General features: G+C 34.9%; 3 protein-coding genes, 1 long non-coding RNA gene, 2 other non-coding genes and 2 pseudogenes across 6 annotated transcripts; 3 read left to right on the top strand and 5 right to left on the bottom strand.

Annotated features, from left to right (window-relative positions):
* On the bottom strand, positions 1,946 to 2,034 carry TRNAY-GUA. The gene is given in 2 exon segments: positions 1,946 to 1,981; positions 1,998 to 2,034. It is a non-coding gene; the product is annotated as a tRNA-Tyr (tRNA).
* Positions 3,344 to 3,983, bottom strand: LOC104752658 (annotated as a pseudogene).
* Positions 4,478 to 5,580, top strand: LOC104752647 ((+)-neomenthol dehydrogenase-like). Its single transcript, XM_010474845.1, has 3 exons — positions 4,478 to 4,718; positions 5,148 to 5,406; positions 5,515 to 5,580. Exons 1-3 carry the CDS (start codon positions 4,624 to 4,626, stop codon positions 5,578 to 5,580), a joined length of 420 nt encoding a protein of 139 aa, XP_010473147.1. The 5' UTR covers positions 4,478 to 4,623.
* LOC109126790 lies at positions 5,782 to 8,316 on the bottom strand (annotated as a pseudogene).
* TRNAY-GUA lies at positions 6,280 to 6,368 on the bottom strand. Its single transcript is given in 2 exon segments — positions 6,280 to 6,315; positions 6,332 to 6,368. It is a non-coding gene; the product is annotated as a tRNA-Tyr (tRNA).
* Positions 10,067 to 11,115, top strand: LOC104725851. Its single transcript, XM_010444593.2, has 4 exons — positions 10,067 to 10,385; positions 10,520 to 10,578; positions 10,692 to 10,809; positions 10,896 to 11,115. Exons 1-4 carry the CDS (start codon positions 10,171 to 10,173, stop codon positions 10,972 to 10,974), a joined length of 471 nt encoding a protein of 156 aa, XP_010442895.1. The 5' UTR covers positions 10,067 to 10,170; the 3' UTR covers positions 10,975 to 11,115.
* LOC104725859 (chromophore lyase CRL, chloroplastic-like) lies at positions 11,094 to 13,108 on the bottom strand. The gene is made up of 9 exons (XM_010444605.2): positions 12,722 to 13,108; positions 12,575 to 12,624; positions 12,311 to 12,371; positions 12,170 to 12,205; positions 12,026 to 12,076; positions 11,858 to 11,950; positions 11,665 to 11,769; positions 11,478 to 11,570; positions 11,094 to 11,347 (listed from the first exon to the last, which is right to left on the bottom strand). Exons 1-9 carry the CDS (start codon positions 12,902 to 12,904, stop codon positions 11,207 to 11,209), a joined length of 813 nt encoding a protein of 270 aa, XP_010442907.1. The 5' UTR covers positions 12,905 to 13,108; the 3' UTR covers positions 11,094 to 11,206.
* On the top strand, positions 13,514 to 14,737 carry LOC104725844. Its single transcript, XR_757973.2, has 2 exons — positions 13,514 to 13,935; positions 14,280 to 14,737. It is a non-coding gene; the product is annotated as an uncharacterized LOC104725844 (long non-coding RNA).

Here is a 17,185-nt window from a genome sequence, read left to right as displayed (position 1 = left end):
AATTTAGACGGTTTTAGGCGGTTTAGGCGTTTACATTATAAACTATTATATATCTGATATTATATACAAAATATATATAAAAATAATAAAAATATTAAATCAAAAACAGAAAAATAAATAAAAATATTATTTTAATTCATTTTAAATAACATATTAAACATTTATAATTATGTTTATAGAAGTAAACTTTAAATATTTTAAATTTGTGCAATTAAAATTTTAAAAATACACTAAAATGATGATACTACAATTTTAGGCGTTCAAAGCGGTCGTCTAGGCGGTGCTATAGCGCCTAGCGCCTAGACGGGGCAGAGGCGGACGCCTAGAACGCTTTTTCGAACACTGCTTTTTTTAATATAAAAAGTAAAAAAAAATTTATGAAAAAATAAAATAATATGTAGGTAATTGTAAACTCCAAATTTAGTTTCTGATCAGCAAAACCTTTAACTACATAGAAGTAACATACTAACATACCAGTCTTGTTCAAAAGGGCATCATGAGAAGAACACATGAGGGAAGAGAAGAAAACATAAATGAATGAAAAGGTATTTTTGTTAACTATATAATAAATATACTAATAATTCTCTTTTACCTTGGTGGATCTCACTATTTCTATTAGATTTCTTGCTTATTTCAAATAGAGATTAGGGTTTTCAGCTTTCACGCTTGCACTTGCACACACGAGTCTTTTTATTTTTATATAAAAAGTACAAGAAAATTTACTAAAAAATAAAATAATATGTAGGTAAACCGTTAACAAAAAAAAAAATCACAACTACAAACAGAAGATTCTGTAGAGCTAGTGCAGAGCTAGTCGCGATGGTGCAATCCCCTGACAAATGGCCCGTCTTCTCTAATTTGCTGGACGATTTCGGATGGCTTCGTTCATTTCTACCCTCCTTTCACTCTTGCCAGGATTTCGCGTACTTCAAATGTAAGGACAATTAATTGTCTAGCTCGTTCTTCGAGATCTTTAGTTTCCAAAACATTTTTTGTAAACTCTTTCCCTTCGGGTTGGGCTAGTTATTTTCTAATTAATGTTTGGTTAAAAAAAAAATAATACAAGATTCTGTTCATGGAGCAAATCAGGTAATTGTAAATTCGAAGTTTAGTTTCTGATCAGCAAAACCTATAACTACATGGAAATAACATACCAGTCTTGTTCAAAAGGACATCATGAGAAGAACACACGAGGGAAGAGAAGAAAACATAAATAACTGAAAAGGTATTTTTGTGAACTATATAATAAATATACTAATAATTCTCTTTTACCTTGGTGGATCTCATTTCTATTACCTTTCTTGCTTGTTATCTCTTTTGTTGTAGTTTGATCCGGGTGTGGTGCACTTGTTTAAGCAACATATTTTTGGTTATGTTTCCTCCTATGTAAATTAGTTAGTTAATTGTATCATGTTCTCTCTAGTATGGAGTACCCAAACCTTATAACTTAATTTAATGGAGTGTTTGTTGACAAAAAAGAAAGTTCTCTTTTGCATCTTGCAAGTACTGGAGCTTTATTGGATCTGCACCGAACTTGGAACATAAGGAGAACACATAGGCTCACATCACATATATATAGTTTCACCGAGATCCACTTCTTTGTAGTGTCCACCCTCTCCGACCATGTAAGCTTTGAAGTTTCCCCAGTCGATGTACTTTAAAGAAACCAAACACGGCTAGAACTTTTAAAGCACAGGTTTCAGTTTTTTTTATGGTACATTGATTTGATGATCAGATACAACATTCTAAATAGTAAAATATCTTAGATGTGGTCTTATTGTTGGAAGTTTTGGGAGGTTGATTTTGAGAATTTGAAATTTTTAGGACTAATTTGGAATAAATAGAATTGGTGATTATCATTTTATCCTACTCAGGTGGCAGTTATGTGTCTTATTAGATCAGAAGGTATAATTGTTAAAAAAACATAAAAATGAGAGAAAAAATATCCGACCTGCCGGAATCGAACCAGCGACCTAAAGATTATCTGTTGTAAACAACTACAGTCTTCCGCTCTACCAACTGAGCTAAGGTCGGTTTGTTGCAAGTCTTCAACAAATTTTAAATATAACATCATATTTCTTTATAGTTTATACGAACTGTATTGGTAGAGAGGTCAAGATACATTGATGAAATGAAAGTCTCAGTTTTAGTCTTTGTATTTAAACAACATCTCAGGTTATATCCAGATGCAAAGAGAGTTTTAGGCCTTTAATTTGGCTTTAACATGTGATACATATATAATCACAAAAAGAGAACTTGAGGAGTATGGACGTAATTCTCAAGATCACAACCACAAATACAAGCTAGATTCTGTTTAAGAACCATGAAAACCATGAAAGTTCATTGATACAGGAAAAAAATATATTTAGAAACAAAAATAATTGAACAGTCTTGTTCAAAAAGATGAGAACGCGTACGCTTAAGATATATGTATGAATGAAAAAGGTATTTGATGTAAACTATATAATAGACTAATATATCATCTCTTTCTTTTTGTCGTCTTTTGCCTCTTGCATATACTGGAGATTTGCACCGAACTTGGAACATAAGAGCACATAAGTATCCAACTTTTGTTTTCTCTAAGATCCACTTCTTTGTAGTATCCATTCTCACCAACCATGTAAGCTTTGTAGTTCATCCACGCTTTTTTGTCTGCATAAATAAACATTGCTGCTTTCTTCTTCTCGTCGACGAAGAAACTCCCATATAGAAACCGATATATGTCAGTCAACGGCATATTGTGCTCAATTTTTGAAAAGTTCCTCCACGACACTATATTGTGCTCAATCTTAGTTGTAATCCATATTCCAAATTCATATGTATTCCACTTATGAAAAAACACTGCAAGCTATAACTTGGCTCAAACTTGAGCTATGATCATTACAATCTCTCACCGGATTACACTTGGAACCACTCTCAAGCTTTCTCACTCACCAACCCAATCAACCTCTCTCTCTCTCTCTAACTCTCTCGTCACGCTCTCGCTCTTCTGTTACAACTCTAACAAACTCGTGACTCTCTCAACACCATCGTAACAAGAGAATAAAGAGGAAGAAGAAGATACGGAGACTAAAAGCTGAAGACCCTTTTACCCCTCCAGTTGTGACTATTTACTAACACCCACGACATGTGCTTCTCACGTGCAGGTGGAGTAATCCTTGAGTCGAACCTTCTTGATGCTTCAGTGTCTTATCCACACTTCCTATGTAACAGAGACGATCGTATGACACAAACCTACACTTTTCTTCTCTAACAACAGATAGCTGTACATCATCCCTAGGAACAGAGTGAAATGGAAGAGGGAGACGCGGTCCAAATGTCTCACTTGTGAAATCAAAACAGACTAAACATTCTTCGTCTCTTTCAAACTTCTCATGGCAATTAAGTAAGTATTTCCTTTCAAGTTAACACCTGGGCGACATTTATAATGGTCAGTAGTGACACCAAGAAACCTCCATGAGCTAGACTTAAAGTCGTAGATTTCATACTTTACATTGAGACCATGTGGAGTGCAACTTCAAGATTTTGTGGTTGTTGTTGCTGTCGTATCCTATAGCAAACTTGTCTATCATTAATAAGAACTCGTTTCTAGGACGTTGGATCCACCTGATTTGACCTAGATATGGGTTCCAAACCATGAGCCTGGTCAAGTCTTTCTCAGTGACGCATAACAATAAGCCATCACAATGATACACTTCAGATATTTTAACTTGACTGAGTTTACCTATTTGCTTTATAGATGAATCTACCAAGTCTTTGTGGTTATGGAAATTGACGCTCATTAAACAAGCCTTCCAATGACATATCATGACCGCCATAGCCTCCTTGGCTTCTTTACCATAATACTTCTTTGTTAAGCTCGGATCTTTCGATGAATCATTCCATCGTTTACATGTAGATCTCACTGCTCTCAAAGATGTTATTGGAACCCTAGAGAGTATCTCTTCTACCAAATCCAGAGGATGATCGGACATCACCGTCATTGTTTCAAACAGAGATTAGGGTTTTCACCTTTCACGCTTGCACTTGCACACACGACTCTTTTTTCATATATAAAAAGGAAAAAAAAATTACGAAAAAAGAAAATAATATGTACGGAGCCCGTTAACAAAAATATAAAGATAAGAGAAAGATAAATAAATGTTAACAAACAGAAAAAAAAAAAAAAAAACACAGAGATCACAAGTACTACAAAATACAAGATTCTGTTCGATAACATTCTGCATGTGATGTGAGTCATACTGAAACTCTTTAATAAGACTGAGCACACGAAACCGCGATAAATTAAAACCAAACGATCAAATTAAACAATAACAAAGGATACATAACTTTGGTTCGTATAAGGTTCACTCTAGGCTCCAGCTAAATTATGTTCCTATAAATCTACGACTAAAAATAGGAGCATATGAATATGAAATGAGAGGCTACAAAAAAATTGGCGCAAAAATTGGAGGGATTGACCTTTGACCCACAAAAATGATGAGAAGAAACTTTTGAAAGAGGGAGATGACAACGACGACGAAGCTGTTTGTGTTTGTGCCTCCTCTTCCTACAATTCAAATCGAAAGAAAAAAAATTACAAACTTAGAATCTTGAAAGAGACAAAAAAAAAAAGGAGAAAGAATGGTCGGAAGCAAAGATAAATCGAAAGAGAAACGAGACAAGAGACTCCAAGAGATCTCCCTCCTTCGTACTATTCCATACTCCGATCATCAGAGGTATCTACTTCAATTCTTAACTTCATTTTCTTATAAAGAAATATTTGGTATTTCATTATTTTGGTGACATATTTTACATATTTTTTGTCACGCTTATATATGTTCTTATTTTATGAAATTTGTGTATAAGAGATGTTTGTATATATCCTTCAATCATTAGGAAACAAATTCGTCTAGCTCTAATCAAGCAAGATAATCTAGTGTGATCGTATAAGGTATAATAACTCATCGTTGAAAAATGCATGCTATGATTTTGATTATCTAATATATGTGATCTCTAATAACTAGTATTTGTTGGAAGTTTGAATAATTTTTATAGTACATCTGATTTTAAGAGACTTAGTTGATCCATGCATGTTATGAATACGGGACGTGATTTTAGTTATTTACTTTAATCCTCAACCAAAAATTGGTTTTATTTTTGACTAGGTGGTGGACTTCGGAAACCGTGGCGGTGGTAACAGGTGCAAATAGAGGGATAGGATTTGAAATGGTGAGACAATTGGCCGGACATGGATTAACAGTTATCCTAACATCTAGAGACGAGAATGTAGGCGTCGAAGCCGCCAAGATCCTTCAAGAAGGTGGATTCAATGTTGATTTCCACCGCCTCGATATCTTGGACCCTTCCTCAATTCAAGATTTTTGCGAATGGATTAAAGAAAAATATGGATGTATTGATGTTTTAGTAAGTTGATTCCTTTGTTCATTAAATCATATCACATTTGATTTTGATGATATATATAGGCTTGTCACGTGATGAGATATGATGTGAAATATATTTTTGGTCATGCAGATAAATAATGCAGGAGTAAACTACAATGTTGGATCAGGTAACTCGGTTGAGTTCTCANTTATATAATAAATATACTAATAATTCTCTTTTACCTTGGTGGATCTCATTTCTATTACCTTTCTTGCTTGTTATCTCTTTTGTTGTAGTTTGATCCGGGTGTGGTGCACTTGTTTAAGCAACATATTTTTGGTTATGTTTCCTCCTATGTAAATTAGTTAGTTAATTGTATCATGTTCTCTCTAGTATGGAGTACCCAAACCTTATAACTTAATTTAATGGAGTGTTTGTTGACAAAAAAGAAAGTTCTCTTTTGCATCTTGCAAGTACTGGAGCTTTATTGGATCTGCACCGAACTTGGAACATAAGGAGAACACATAGGCTCACATCACATATATATAGTTTCACCGAGATCCACTTCTTTGTAGTGTCCACCCTCTCCGACCATGTAAGCTTTGAAGTTTCCCCAGTCGATGTACTTTAAAGAAACCAAACACGGCTAGAACTTTTAAAGCACAGGTTTCAGTTTTTTTTATGGTACATTGATTTGATGATCAGATACAACATTCTAAATAGTAAAATATCTTAGATGTGGTCTTATTGTTGGAAGTTTTGGGAGGTTGATTTTGAGAATTTAAAATTTTTAGGACTAATTTGGAATAAATAGAATTGGTGATTATCATTTTATCCTACTCAGGTGGCAGTTATGTGTCTTATTAGATCAGAAGGTATAATTGTTAAAAAAACATAAAAATGAGAGAAAAAATATCCGACCTGCCGGAATCGAACCAGCGACCTAAAGATTATCTGTTGTAAACAACTACAGTCTTCCGCTCTACCAACTGAGCTAAGGTCGGTTTGTTGCAAGTCTTCAACAAATTTTAAATATAACATCATATTTCTTTATAGTTTATACGAACTGTATTGGTAGAGAGGTCAAGATACATTGATGAAATGAAAGTCTCAGTTTTAGTCTTTGTATTTAAACAACATCTCAGGTTATATCCAGATGCAAAGAGAGTTTTAGGCCTTTAATTTGGCTTTAACATGTGATACATATATAATCACAAAAAGAGAACTTGAGGAGTATGGACGTAATTCTCAAGATCACAACCACAAATACAAGCTAGATTCTGTTTAAGAACCATGAAAACCATGAAAGTTCATTGATACAGGAAAAAAATATATTTAGAAACAAAAATAATTGAACAGTCTTGTTCAAAAAGATGAGAACGCGTACGCTTAAGATATATGTATGAATGAAAAAGGTATTTGATGTAAACTATATAATAGACTAATATATCATCTCTTTCTTTTTGTCGTCTTTTGCCTCTTGCATATACTGGAGATTTGCACCGAACTTGGAACATAAGAGCACATAAGTATCCAACTTTTGTTTTCTCTAAGATCCACTTCTTTGTAGTATCCATTCTCACCAACCATGTAAGCTTTGTAGTTCATCCACGCTTTTTTGTCTGCATAAATAAACATTGCTGCTTTCTTCTTCTCGTCGACGAAGAAACTCCCATATAGAAACCGATATATGTCAGTCAACGGCATATTGTGCTCAATTTTTGAAAAGTTCCTCCACGACACTATATTGTGCTCAATCTTAGTTGTAATCCATATTCCAAATTCATATGTATTCCACTTATGAAAAAACACTGCAAGCTATAACTTGGCTCAAACTTGAGCTATGATCATTACAATCTCTCACCGGATTACACTTGGAACCACTCTCAAGCTTTCTCACTCACCAACCCAATCAACCTCTCTCTCTCTCTCTAACTCTCTCGTCACGCTCTCGCTCTTCTGTTACAACTCTAACAAACTCGTGACTCTCTCAACACCATCGTAACAAGAGAATAAAGAGGAAGAAGAAGATACGGAGACTAAAAGCTGAAGACCCTTTTACCCCTCCAGTTGTGACTATTTACTAACACCCACGACATGTGCTTCTCACGTGCAGGTGGAGTAATCCTTGAGTCGAACCTTCTTGATGCTTCAGTGTCTTATCCACACTTCCTATGTAACAGAGACGATCGTATGACACAAACCTACACTTTTCTTCTCTAACAACAGATAGCTGTACATCATCCCTAGGAACAGAGTGAAATGGAAGAGGGAGACGCGGTCCAAATGTCTCACTTGTGAAATCAAAACAGACTAAACATTCTTCGTCTCTTTCAAACTTCTCATGGCAATTAAGTAAGTATTTCCTTTCAAGTTAACACCTGGGCGACATTTATAATGGTCAGTAGTGACACCAAGAAACCTCCATGAGCTAGACTTAAAGTCGTAGATTTCATACTTTACATTGAGACCATGTGGAGTGCAACTTCAAGATTTTGTGGTTGTTGTTGCTGTCGTATCCTATAGCAAACTTGTCTATCATTAATAAGAACTCGTTTCTAGGACGTTGGATCCACCTGATTTGACCTAGATATGGGTTCCAAACCATGAGCCTGGTCAAGTCTTTCTCAGTGACGCATAACAATAAGCCATCACAATGATACACTTCAGATATTTTAACTTGACTGAGTTTACCTATTTGCTTTATAGATGAATCTACCAAGTCTTTGTGGTTATGGAAATTGACGCTCATTAAACAAGCCTTCCAATGACATATCATGACCGCCATAGCCTCCTTGGCTTCTTTACCATAATACTTCTTTGTTAAGCTCGGATCTTTCGATGAATCATTCCATCGTTTACATGTAGATCTCACTGCTCTCAAAGATGTTATTGGAACCCTAGAGAGTATCTTTCTACCAAATCCAGAGGAAGATCGGACATCGCCGTCATTGTTTCAAATAGAGAGATTAGGGTTTTCAGCTTTCACGCTTGCACTTGCCCACACGACTCTTTTAATTTTTATATAAAAAGTAAAAGAAAAATTACCAAAAAATAAAATAATATGTTGCTCTTTTTTTGATAATTAATATGTTGCTCTTTAACGAAAAGAAAAAGATAAGTGAAAGATAAATAAATGTATAGCCCGTTAACAAAAAAAAAAAAAAATCACAACTACAAATACAAGATTCTGTTCTGAGTACCAAATCAGGTAACTGTAAACTCCAAGTTTAGTTTCTGATCAGCAAAACCTATAACTACGTACGTGGAAATAACTTACCAGTCTTGTTCAAAAGGACATCATGAGAAGAACACATGAGGGAAGAGAAAAAACATGAATGAATGAAAAGGTATTTTTGTGAACTATATAATAAATATACTAATAATTCTCTTTTGCATCTTGCAAGTACAAATAGGCTCACATATAGTTTCACCGAGATCCACTTTTTTTGTAGTGTCCACCCTTTCCGACCATGCAAGCTTTGAAGTTGCCCCCAGTGGCTGTACATTCTATATCACAAATCACCCCCACTTTCGTCTTCTCGTCGACGAAGAAACTTCCTCTTAAATCCAAAAATCTTTCATAAGATATCATATCAACTTTTAAGAAATGGCTCCACGAGACCATGACACTTCATTGGGTTCAATCTGATTTGTAATACATATTTCTATCTCTAATGCATCACACCTCCTAGATAACATGACTGCAAGCTTCTCTTCTCTAACAAGTAACAACAGATAGAATTACAGAATCATCCCAATTACTAGAGTGACATGGCAGAAGATGGCTCCAAAATCTCTCTCTTGTATACTCGTTTCTAGATTGGATCCACCTGGTTTGACCCGAATACTGGTTCCAAACCATGAGCTTCGAGTTCTTATATTCCTCAATGACGCATAACAATAAACCGTTGTAGTGAATTACTGCATATACTCTGACTTGTTTAAGTTTACCTATTTGCTTTATAAATGGATCTACCTAGCTAGTCTTTATTGTTATGGAGATTGACGCTCATTAAACAAGCCGTTGAATCACCTTTCATGATCGCCATATATAACCTCCTTGGCTTCTTTTCCACAATGCTTACGGATCTTCGGATAAAGTGTTCCATAGTTTACAAGTGGATCTCATTGCTCCTAAAGAAGTCATCGGAACCCTAGACAATATCTCCTCCACCAAATCATGCGAAAGATCAGATATCGACGTCATTGTTTTCAAGGGTTATTAACTTTGCAGCTTGAGCATATCTAAGTGAATAACCTAACAATAAATTTTAGCACTAAAATAGTCTTTGGAGGAGTTGGTCAAAAAGAACTTTAGAAGTGTCTTCAATTAAACATTTTAAGTGATTATTGTGTTAGAATAACAAATCTTTTATGTTGTTCAATTAAAAATTAAAAAGTAATAAAATATAATTTTATTTAACTAGTGATTTGAAAATTTATTATTATTAAAAACATTTTAAAAATTATATTTTTAATAAATTTAATAGATTTTAAAAGATTTCTATATTTAAAAATACATAAATCTAAAATCTCATATTTTTAAGTGGGATTTTAGAAGAATTTATAATAAATCTTAATACTTTTTCTAAAATGAGGGGATTTTCACACATAAGATTATGGGAGATTTTTTATATCAACACCAAATCTGACGTGGCGAGTGAGAGGGCTTGTGAGGAGCACACTCTTCCACATCTTTCCCACTCTTCTTGTATTCCACACTCTCTTTTCCTCTCTTTTCCTCTTATCACTTTCCTCTCTTTTCCTCTGATCCCACCACACTTTTGACTTTATTTTCTCAAAATGGCGATGCCGCTTCCTCCGACGACTCTTTATGCCGGAAGATCCTCCGTCGTCTTACCTCCGATGACTCCAACCCTCCAAAGATCATCTTTCTTGCCTTATTACTCGTTAAGGCTACTTGGCAACAAGAAGTCTATTTCCGAATCTTCATCCTCTGCTCCTAGATTCTCCATGCGTGTCTCCTCCAAGCAAGCCTATATTTGCCGTGATTGCGGGTCTGTTTCAATCTTGATCTCTTTTCTTGATTATCCTCTTAATTAACATACAAAACTGTTATCTCTCTTGATCTCTTCTTGATTATCCCCTTAACATACAAGTTTATTTATCATCACTTTCTCTCGATTTGCAGGTATATTTACAATGACAGAACTCCATTCGACAAGTTGCCTGATAACTATTTCTGTCCAGGTATCGTGATTCATGTTTAAACTTTAAAAAAAATCGACAAGTTGGTTCATTGTTGCTTCGACCAGTTTTGGAATTGGGTTTGGTTTCAATGGGTTTAAGGTTTTTGTTTGCAGTGTGTGCTGCTCCGAAACGGAGGTTTAGACCGTACATGCCGGATGTGAGCAAGAATGTCAACGACAAGGATGTGAGAAAGGCTAGAAAAGCTGAGCTCCAGAGAGACGAAGCTGTCGGGTAAGTAAAACTGATCCTCCTTTCTCATCAATTTCACATCTTTGTCACTCTGGTTTTGATACATACGTGTTATGGTAATCATGCAGCAAGGCATTGCCTATAGCAATTGCGGTTGGGGTTTTAGCTCTTGCGGCTCTTTACTTTTATGTCAACAACACCTCATGAATGCAGCACCAAGACATCTCATTTTTTTTGCTTCTGAAAACATTTTTGTCTTGTATTTAACATTCATCTTCTATTTGTGACCACTGTAATGAAGTAAAAGTATTCAGCTTTCTATGTAATGAAGTAAAGTATTCAGCTTTCTATGTACCAAAACTGTATTGAAAGTTGCCAAGATGAATATAGTGGGTAAGTGTGATACAGAGGAAATTAACAATTGTAAAGGGTAGAACAGCTAGTCTTGCAAGATGAGGGATCCTTGGATTGGTTTATCGATTGAAGATTGATATAGGATGTTCAAAGCAGACAAGTTTTCATTGACGCTTGACGATGTAGCTGGCTTGAACTCGTATGGACTTTGCTTTGGTCCCCAAACCTGCCATGTTCCAAACCAAAACCCATTTCATGTGAGACTAAAGTTTGATGAGCATTTGTCAGTAGTAGTAAGCATATCTTGACAAAGTCCGATGCTACAATCTGATAAGAGTGAGAAAGATGGGATGAACCTGGTTTCGATTCTCATCAAAGCCACGATCCCATAGGTGTATCTCATTGTTTTTCAGGACTGCAAGATCTGAAGTAGAATAGCTAGCTCCATTCTGCAATCCGAGAAAGAAACGAGAGTTTTTTTAGTGTGAAAGAAGATGAGCTTTAAAACCAAGATATAGTGACTTTTCTTATAAGAAACAATACCCATGAATTTGGAAATCCATCGGGTGAAGTTGAGCCTTCGTACAAGCAGCGTTTCCCACGGTCACAAGAATTAAGATGTATAGTTGTCAAATGCTCCCCGATGTCCTGTTAGTTTGATCCATACTAAGCTTGATATCCAGAAAACCAAAGATCTCTTCACACCTCTATCAATCTAAAAAACCTTAAGACTTACACCAATAACTTCTTCCGGAAGGGGGCGTTGATCCTTAGGGCGGTCACAGAAATTTTTGTACTCCTCAGCATCTCTAATCGCATATGAACTTACCTAGCATTAAACCACAGCTTAAAACTCTTGTTGTATCATAATACGTAAGAAGATCACAACAACTCATATCCTCACCTCAACATCACATTTCAGCTCTTTTGGACACGGCTTAACCATATATAATCTCTGGAACCAAAAACAAAAAGGGCTACGACTTTAGCAACACAATACTTTTTCCTAATGGAACCAAACAAGAGACAATCTGTGAAGAATGCATACTTGACGAAAAGGTTTTTGCGGAGTCCTCCAAAATGCCTGAGGAAAAAGAGAAAAAAAACTGGCTTAAACATGGAGCAAAGAAACACATTTACGCATCCATCTGCGTAGCGCAAGAAAAAAGTAAGAGATCAATCCAGTCACCTGTTCGAGATACAAAACCTCTGAACCATCCACCATTTCAGCAGCAGGGCAACTCAGCATTCTGTACAACTATTACAAACTCAGATTCTTGACACAAACTAGAGACAGAGATATCAAACAGTTACAATCTTTAAACAATATCCTAAACAGAGATATCAAGGTCTAAATTTACAAGGACTGAAACTAATTTCTAACCAAATCTTGATATAGCCAACTAGTGGAAATGATGAAACAAGTTTGAGATAAAAGAAGAAGATGATAAACCTTATGTTGAAGTAATTGTCAGGATCCCTTGACGCTTGCTCCCTCGTAAACTACAAACCCATGTAACAAAAAAAAAACCTCAAAATCAGAACTTTAGAAGATGAAATCAGAGTTGAAGAAACCTAAAATTGTGGGGAACAAACAAACCTTCTCTCCGGTGAGAGAGCGAGAGACGACGCGAGCGTGATCCCTACGAGTAGTGGATTTAGTGAGACGTTTGATGAGAAGAGCACCGCCAACAAGAACCAGAGTTTTAATCACCAGACCACGAGCCCGGCTCCAACCATTCGAGCTTGATTCAGGATCCGAACCCGACTCGGTGGTACCCATTAAAGCTTTCGAATTTTAGTTCAAAGGTTTCGAATTCAGTTGAAAGATTCTATCTTTAGTATGTGTATGTTTCGCCGGAGCTGAAATTATAATTTTGCCGATTGGAAAGAAGTCGCGAAGAAGAGGAGGAGGAAGGAGGAAGGTTTTGTGACGAACGACGTTTTGATTTTGTGTCTCCGAACCAGTGGGGAGATTGCTTGCCACGTGTAGCCTTTACATTTTTCTTTTCTTTTCTTCACCTTCTAAATTTGTTTTTTAATCCGGTCCGAACTAAACCGAATATGAATCAAACTACAGTGTGTATTTAATAATTAATAGTATGGTTTTTGTTTAAAATTTGCAAATTCAATGGTTGAGAAATCGAATCTTCACAACAACAACAAGAAAAAAGAGTTTGTTTAAATTGATTATTTTTGGAAATATAGGATATACTGTATTTGAGTAAAAATCCAATTCGAACCGAAACTATTTAGGGCAATTGACAAAAATAGCACACATTTAGATTTTTGTTCCAAATTTAGCACATAGTCTAATATTTTCCAGAAGTAGCATAATTTTAACATAAACGGGATACAACATTAATTTCAGAGAAATAATTAAAATAGGAAAATATTGATAAAATTAATAAAATCAGAAATGGAGACTTTTAAGTCCAATTTTCACAAGGACGAGCTCTAATCGGAGAGCGATAGAGCAGTTTCACAAGCTAAATAAGCTCGAAACGAGATGAAGAAATGATTCCCATGAGCCAATCGAGCCCTTACTCTCCTAAGATCTTGAAGCATCCCAGATCTCTTGCCAATCGATTTCTCATCTTCGATATGTCATTATGATAGTCGTGTTCTCGCCGCCGTGTTTGCTTAGTCGTGTTCTCGCCGCCGTGTTTGCTTAGTCGTATTCTCGTCGCCGATCTGTCCTCACCTTGCTGATTTCGTCGCCTCGCCTATTTTAACTTTTGTGAATTAGATGAGATACGATGGAGTCTTTCTCATTCTTGCTAAACTCAAAGACTTCCACCTTGGCTTGCTAAGGTATGTGGCAAGTGCTCTCTCTTTCTCTCTCTATGTTGGCCTTCATTACGATTTGATTCATGATCATGATTTTGTTTTTAAAATGGTCTTCCACATACTGTTATTTGTTTGTGTCTTATGCTCTTTTTCGATTTCACCTATGTTTTAAGCTCTATAATTCTTAATTTCATCTTAATTTTCCATCAAATTCTTGTGAATCGGGTTCTAAATATTTTGGTCTTTAGAATCTGTTTTGGTAGATTCAAAGTTAAACATCTTTACTGCTACTATTTAAATTCGAGTTCTGTAAATTCATTAAGATGGTTTCAGTGTATTTGAGAATTGACAAATAACTCTATTTTCAGGATGCAGATTTTAAGGTTCTTATAGTGTGAAGCAAGAAGTAGCAGACAAGGGGGCATAAGAATGCTAGGTTCTAGTAACAATTTGAACAGGGGTACCACATGATTGTCATCTGATACCCCGAATTTTTCTCAAGTCTTGATTTTGGAACCGATTAGATTAGGCAATCAAATCTATACTTGTTGAAGAGAGCTTAGAATGGTTCTTGGTGTCCCTTGTAGGGCTTTGTTAGAAGGTAATTCTTTTGGATGTCCCATCCTAGACCTTCTCCAGCGGTAGCAACTGAGGAGCTGAAACACTTTAAAGAGAGTGTGCTAGATATTTTTCGTTTGTGATTATGCGTTTCCAAGAGGCTGGATATGTATTTTATTGCTTTCTTTCTTACTTGGATTAAACAAGTAAGAGAGTGTGCTCATTTTTGTTGCAAAAAAAATTATTTAGGAAGGATCTTTTAAATTCATGATGGTTTTCATAAAAAACATTAAAAAGTGAGTTTTTTTGGCATATGTCAAGATTAGAACCTTATACCTTTAGGAATTTTTTAAGGGAGTGTAACAAATAAGCCAAGTTGTTTATTCATGAAAAGTATAACAATTAACATTAGGTAAAACACCAGGCTGGATGCAAACAAAACTATTTCAAGAAAGAGTGAATGATATTTAGGAAGATTATTTAAAATTCAGGATGGTTTTCATAAAAAACAAAAAAAATGTGAGCAGTTTGTCATATGTCAAGATTCAAACCCAAAATTTTTACAAAATGTCTTAAGAGGACGTAACCAAACCAAGTTGTTCATTCATTGGAAGTTTAACAATTAACACTACTATCTTATTGTTACGTAGTATCTCTTATGTTTAGAGTATTAGATTTGTTTGAAGTGCTCTTAACAAGAACCTTTAATCTGTTTTTCCTTTTGTTTAAGTTCTCTGGTTTTTAGAACTCCTTCTTCTGTTCTTGCAACTTGAAACATCAAAACCTAACATCCAGCACTCCTTGAAATTCCAGGAAGGATTTCAAGAAATTCAGGAAAACTTTTTTAAACTTCAAGATAACCTTCATTAAAAATTAAGATTTTAGGATGACCTTCATAAAAATTCTAGATATTAGTAAACACCCAGCACAAAAATTGATATCATTACCCTTCACTTATTGAATAATCTTTACATATTGAGACAAAACATCAAAAAGAGATTTAGAAACACATTTATTTCAATTTTGGAAATATGAGATAATGTTTATGAAGGAAATATTAAATTTCAGAATAGCCTTCATAAAATATTTATAAAGACACAAAATCAAATTATTACTCTTCTATATCTAGATAAAATATCAAGAAATGCACAAAAAAAAATCAAATCTCTCACTAAAAATAGAGTATGTGATACATTATGGCAAAAAATAATTTCAAAATTCAAAAACTCATTTTTTTAGATTTATGAAAAAATTCATAATATTTAGCAAGACTTCCTTATAATTTAGGAAGCTATTCCTAAAAAAATCAGAAATCTAAAAAATGGTGATTACCAAAACCAGAAAATCTTCCCCCACTGTACTCTGCCTCATCAACACTACTACCCAACTCTGACGAAGTACAAGTCGAAGAGCACATCACCATGAAGCACCAAGATTAAGAGGAAAAATAAATGAGTAATCAGTGAGAAATAGATGATGTAAGAAGAAAACATTAATCCAAGCTGCAATTTTGTTCTGAAGGAGGTCACTAAAACAATTCTCATGACAATAGTAGAGAACATCAAAAATTCCAATTGCAGTGATTCTGTATAAATTACAGACTTGTAAGGCATTTTGAAGAGTGAGAGCAATTGAGATTCCAACAAAACCACCTCTATGAAAATCACCAATGAGGACCTTGTCTTCACCGTTTCGCTAGCTGATAAACAATTAGCTATCACACACACAACAAACACAAATCAACGACCGTTCAAATCAAATAAACTAACAATTAAAATTATACCTTCACCACTATCCCTAGAAAAGCTTAATACTTGTAAAAGATTTCTTACTCTGCTCCTCCTCATCCGTCTCTGTTTCAATTCTTCATGTCTAACGCCTTCTTCACTTTACTCGCAGTTTTATGAAGTCAAAGATCTATGAAGCTTGTTACCTTGGACAGGAGCATCACCGTTGTTGCCTTGGACATGAGCATTGTCGGATCCAGATACATTGATGGCCTTGGAACGGCTATTGTTGTCGATCTCAATATGTAACTGGACAGATTCATCAACATCGAAGCTTCGGGAATCCTTAGATCTGATGGATGATTGGTGATTGAAGAGTTTGTCTCCGCCGTTAGAACTCACCGGAGAAAATGGAGTACGAAGATGGAGACTTTGGAGATAGAAAATAAAAGAGGCCAAGAACGAAATTGCAAAGACGTATCTAATTTTGAAATTTCTGTAATATAATTATATAAAACAATAACAATCTTATTATTCACAAATGCTACTTTTGGAAAATCTGAGCGTGTGCTAGTTTTGGAAGAAAAACTTAGAATGGTGCTATTTAAGGGTATTTCTCAACTATTTATTATAAATTAATTTTTTGTTTGAATGCAATTATTCATAACTCATAAGCTGAAAACGGGAAAAATCAAACTGAATCCTAACTAAACCGGAAATGAACACCCCAAACTTTTGAACTCTTGAGTTTTTTTATTTGGTTTTAATTCAATTCCATGTAGAACAAAAATAAAACCTATTATTGCATTGTTAATATGATCAAAGACTTCAACAAAACATAAAAAGTACTATATATTTGGAATTTAACATAATTGGTAAGAGCATTTTCATATCTGAATTTACAAAAAGCTGCTAATGAACATAAATAATTATTTTTCAAAGCCAAAGAATAGGGTCAATTATATCACTAAAAACATACTTATAAACTA

The sequence above is a fragment of the Camelina sativa genome, chromosome 2, assembly GCF_000633955.1.
Source record: "Camelina sativa cultivar DH55 chromosome 2, Cs, whole genome shotgun sequence".
Lineage (NCBI taxonomy): Eukaryota > Viridiplantae > Streptophyta > Magnoliopsida > Brassicales > Brassicaceae > Camelina > Camelina sativa.
The sequence above is the reverse complement of the archived record's forward strand: the minus strand, read 5'-3'. Positions and strand labels throughout refer to the sequence as shown.

Bases quoted from the DNA above. Each gene is read 5' to 3' on its own strand.
- LOC104725859 (XM_010444605.2), bottom strand. From the start codon at position 12,904: ATGGGTACCACCGAGTCGGGTTCGGATCCTGAATCAAGCTCGAATGGT. The intron at 12,077-12,169 runs GTATGCATTCTT...TTTTGGTTCCAG, and splicing joins CGCAAAAACCTTTTCGTCAA to AGATTATATATGGTTAAGCC. The intron at 11,770-11,857 runs GTAAGTCTTAAG...TCAAACTAACAG, and splicing joins TTCCGGAAGAAGTTATTGGT to GACATCGGGGAGCATTTGAC.
- LOC104725851 (XM_010444593.2), top strand. From the start codon at position 10,171: ATGGCGATGCCGCTTCCTCCGACGACTCTTTATGCCGGAAGATCCTCC. The intron at 10,579-10,691 runs GTATCGTGATTC...TTTTGTTTGCAG, and splicing joins TGATAACTATTTCTGTCCAG to TGTGTGCTGCTCCGAAACGG. The intron at 10,810-10,895 runs GTAAGTAAAACT...GTAATCATGCAG, and splicing joins CAGAGAGACGAAGCTGTCGG to CAAGGCATTGCCTATAGCAA.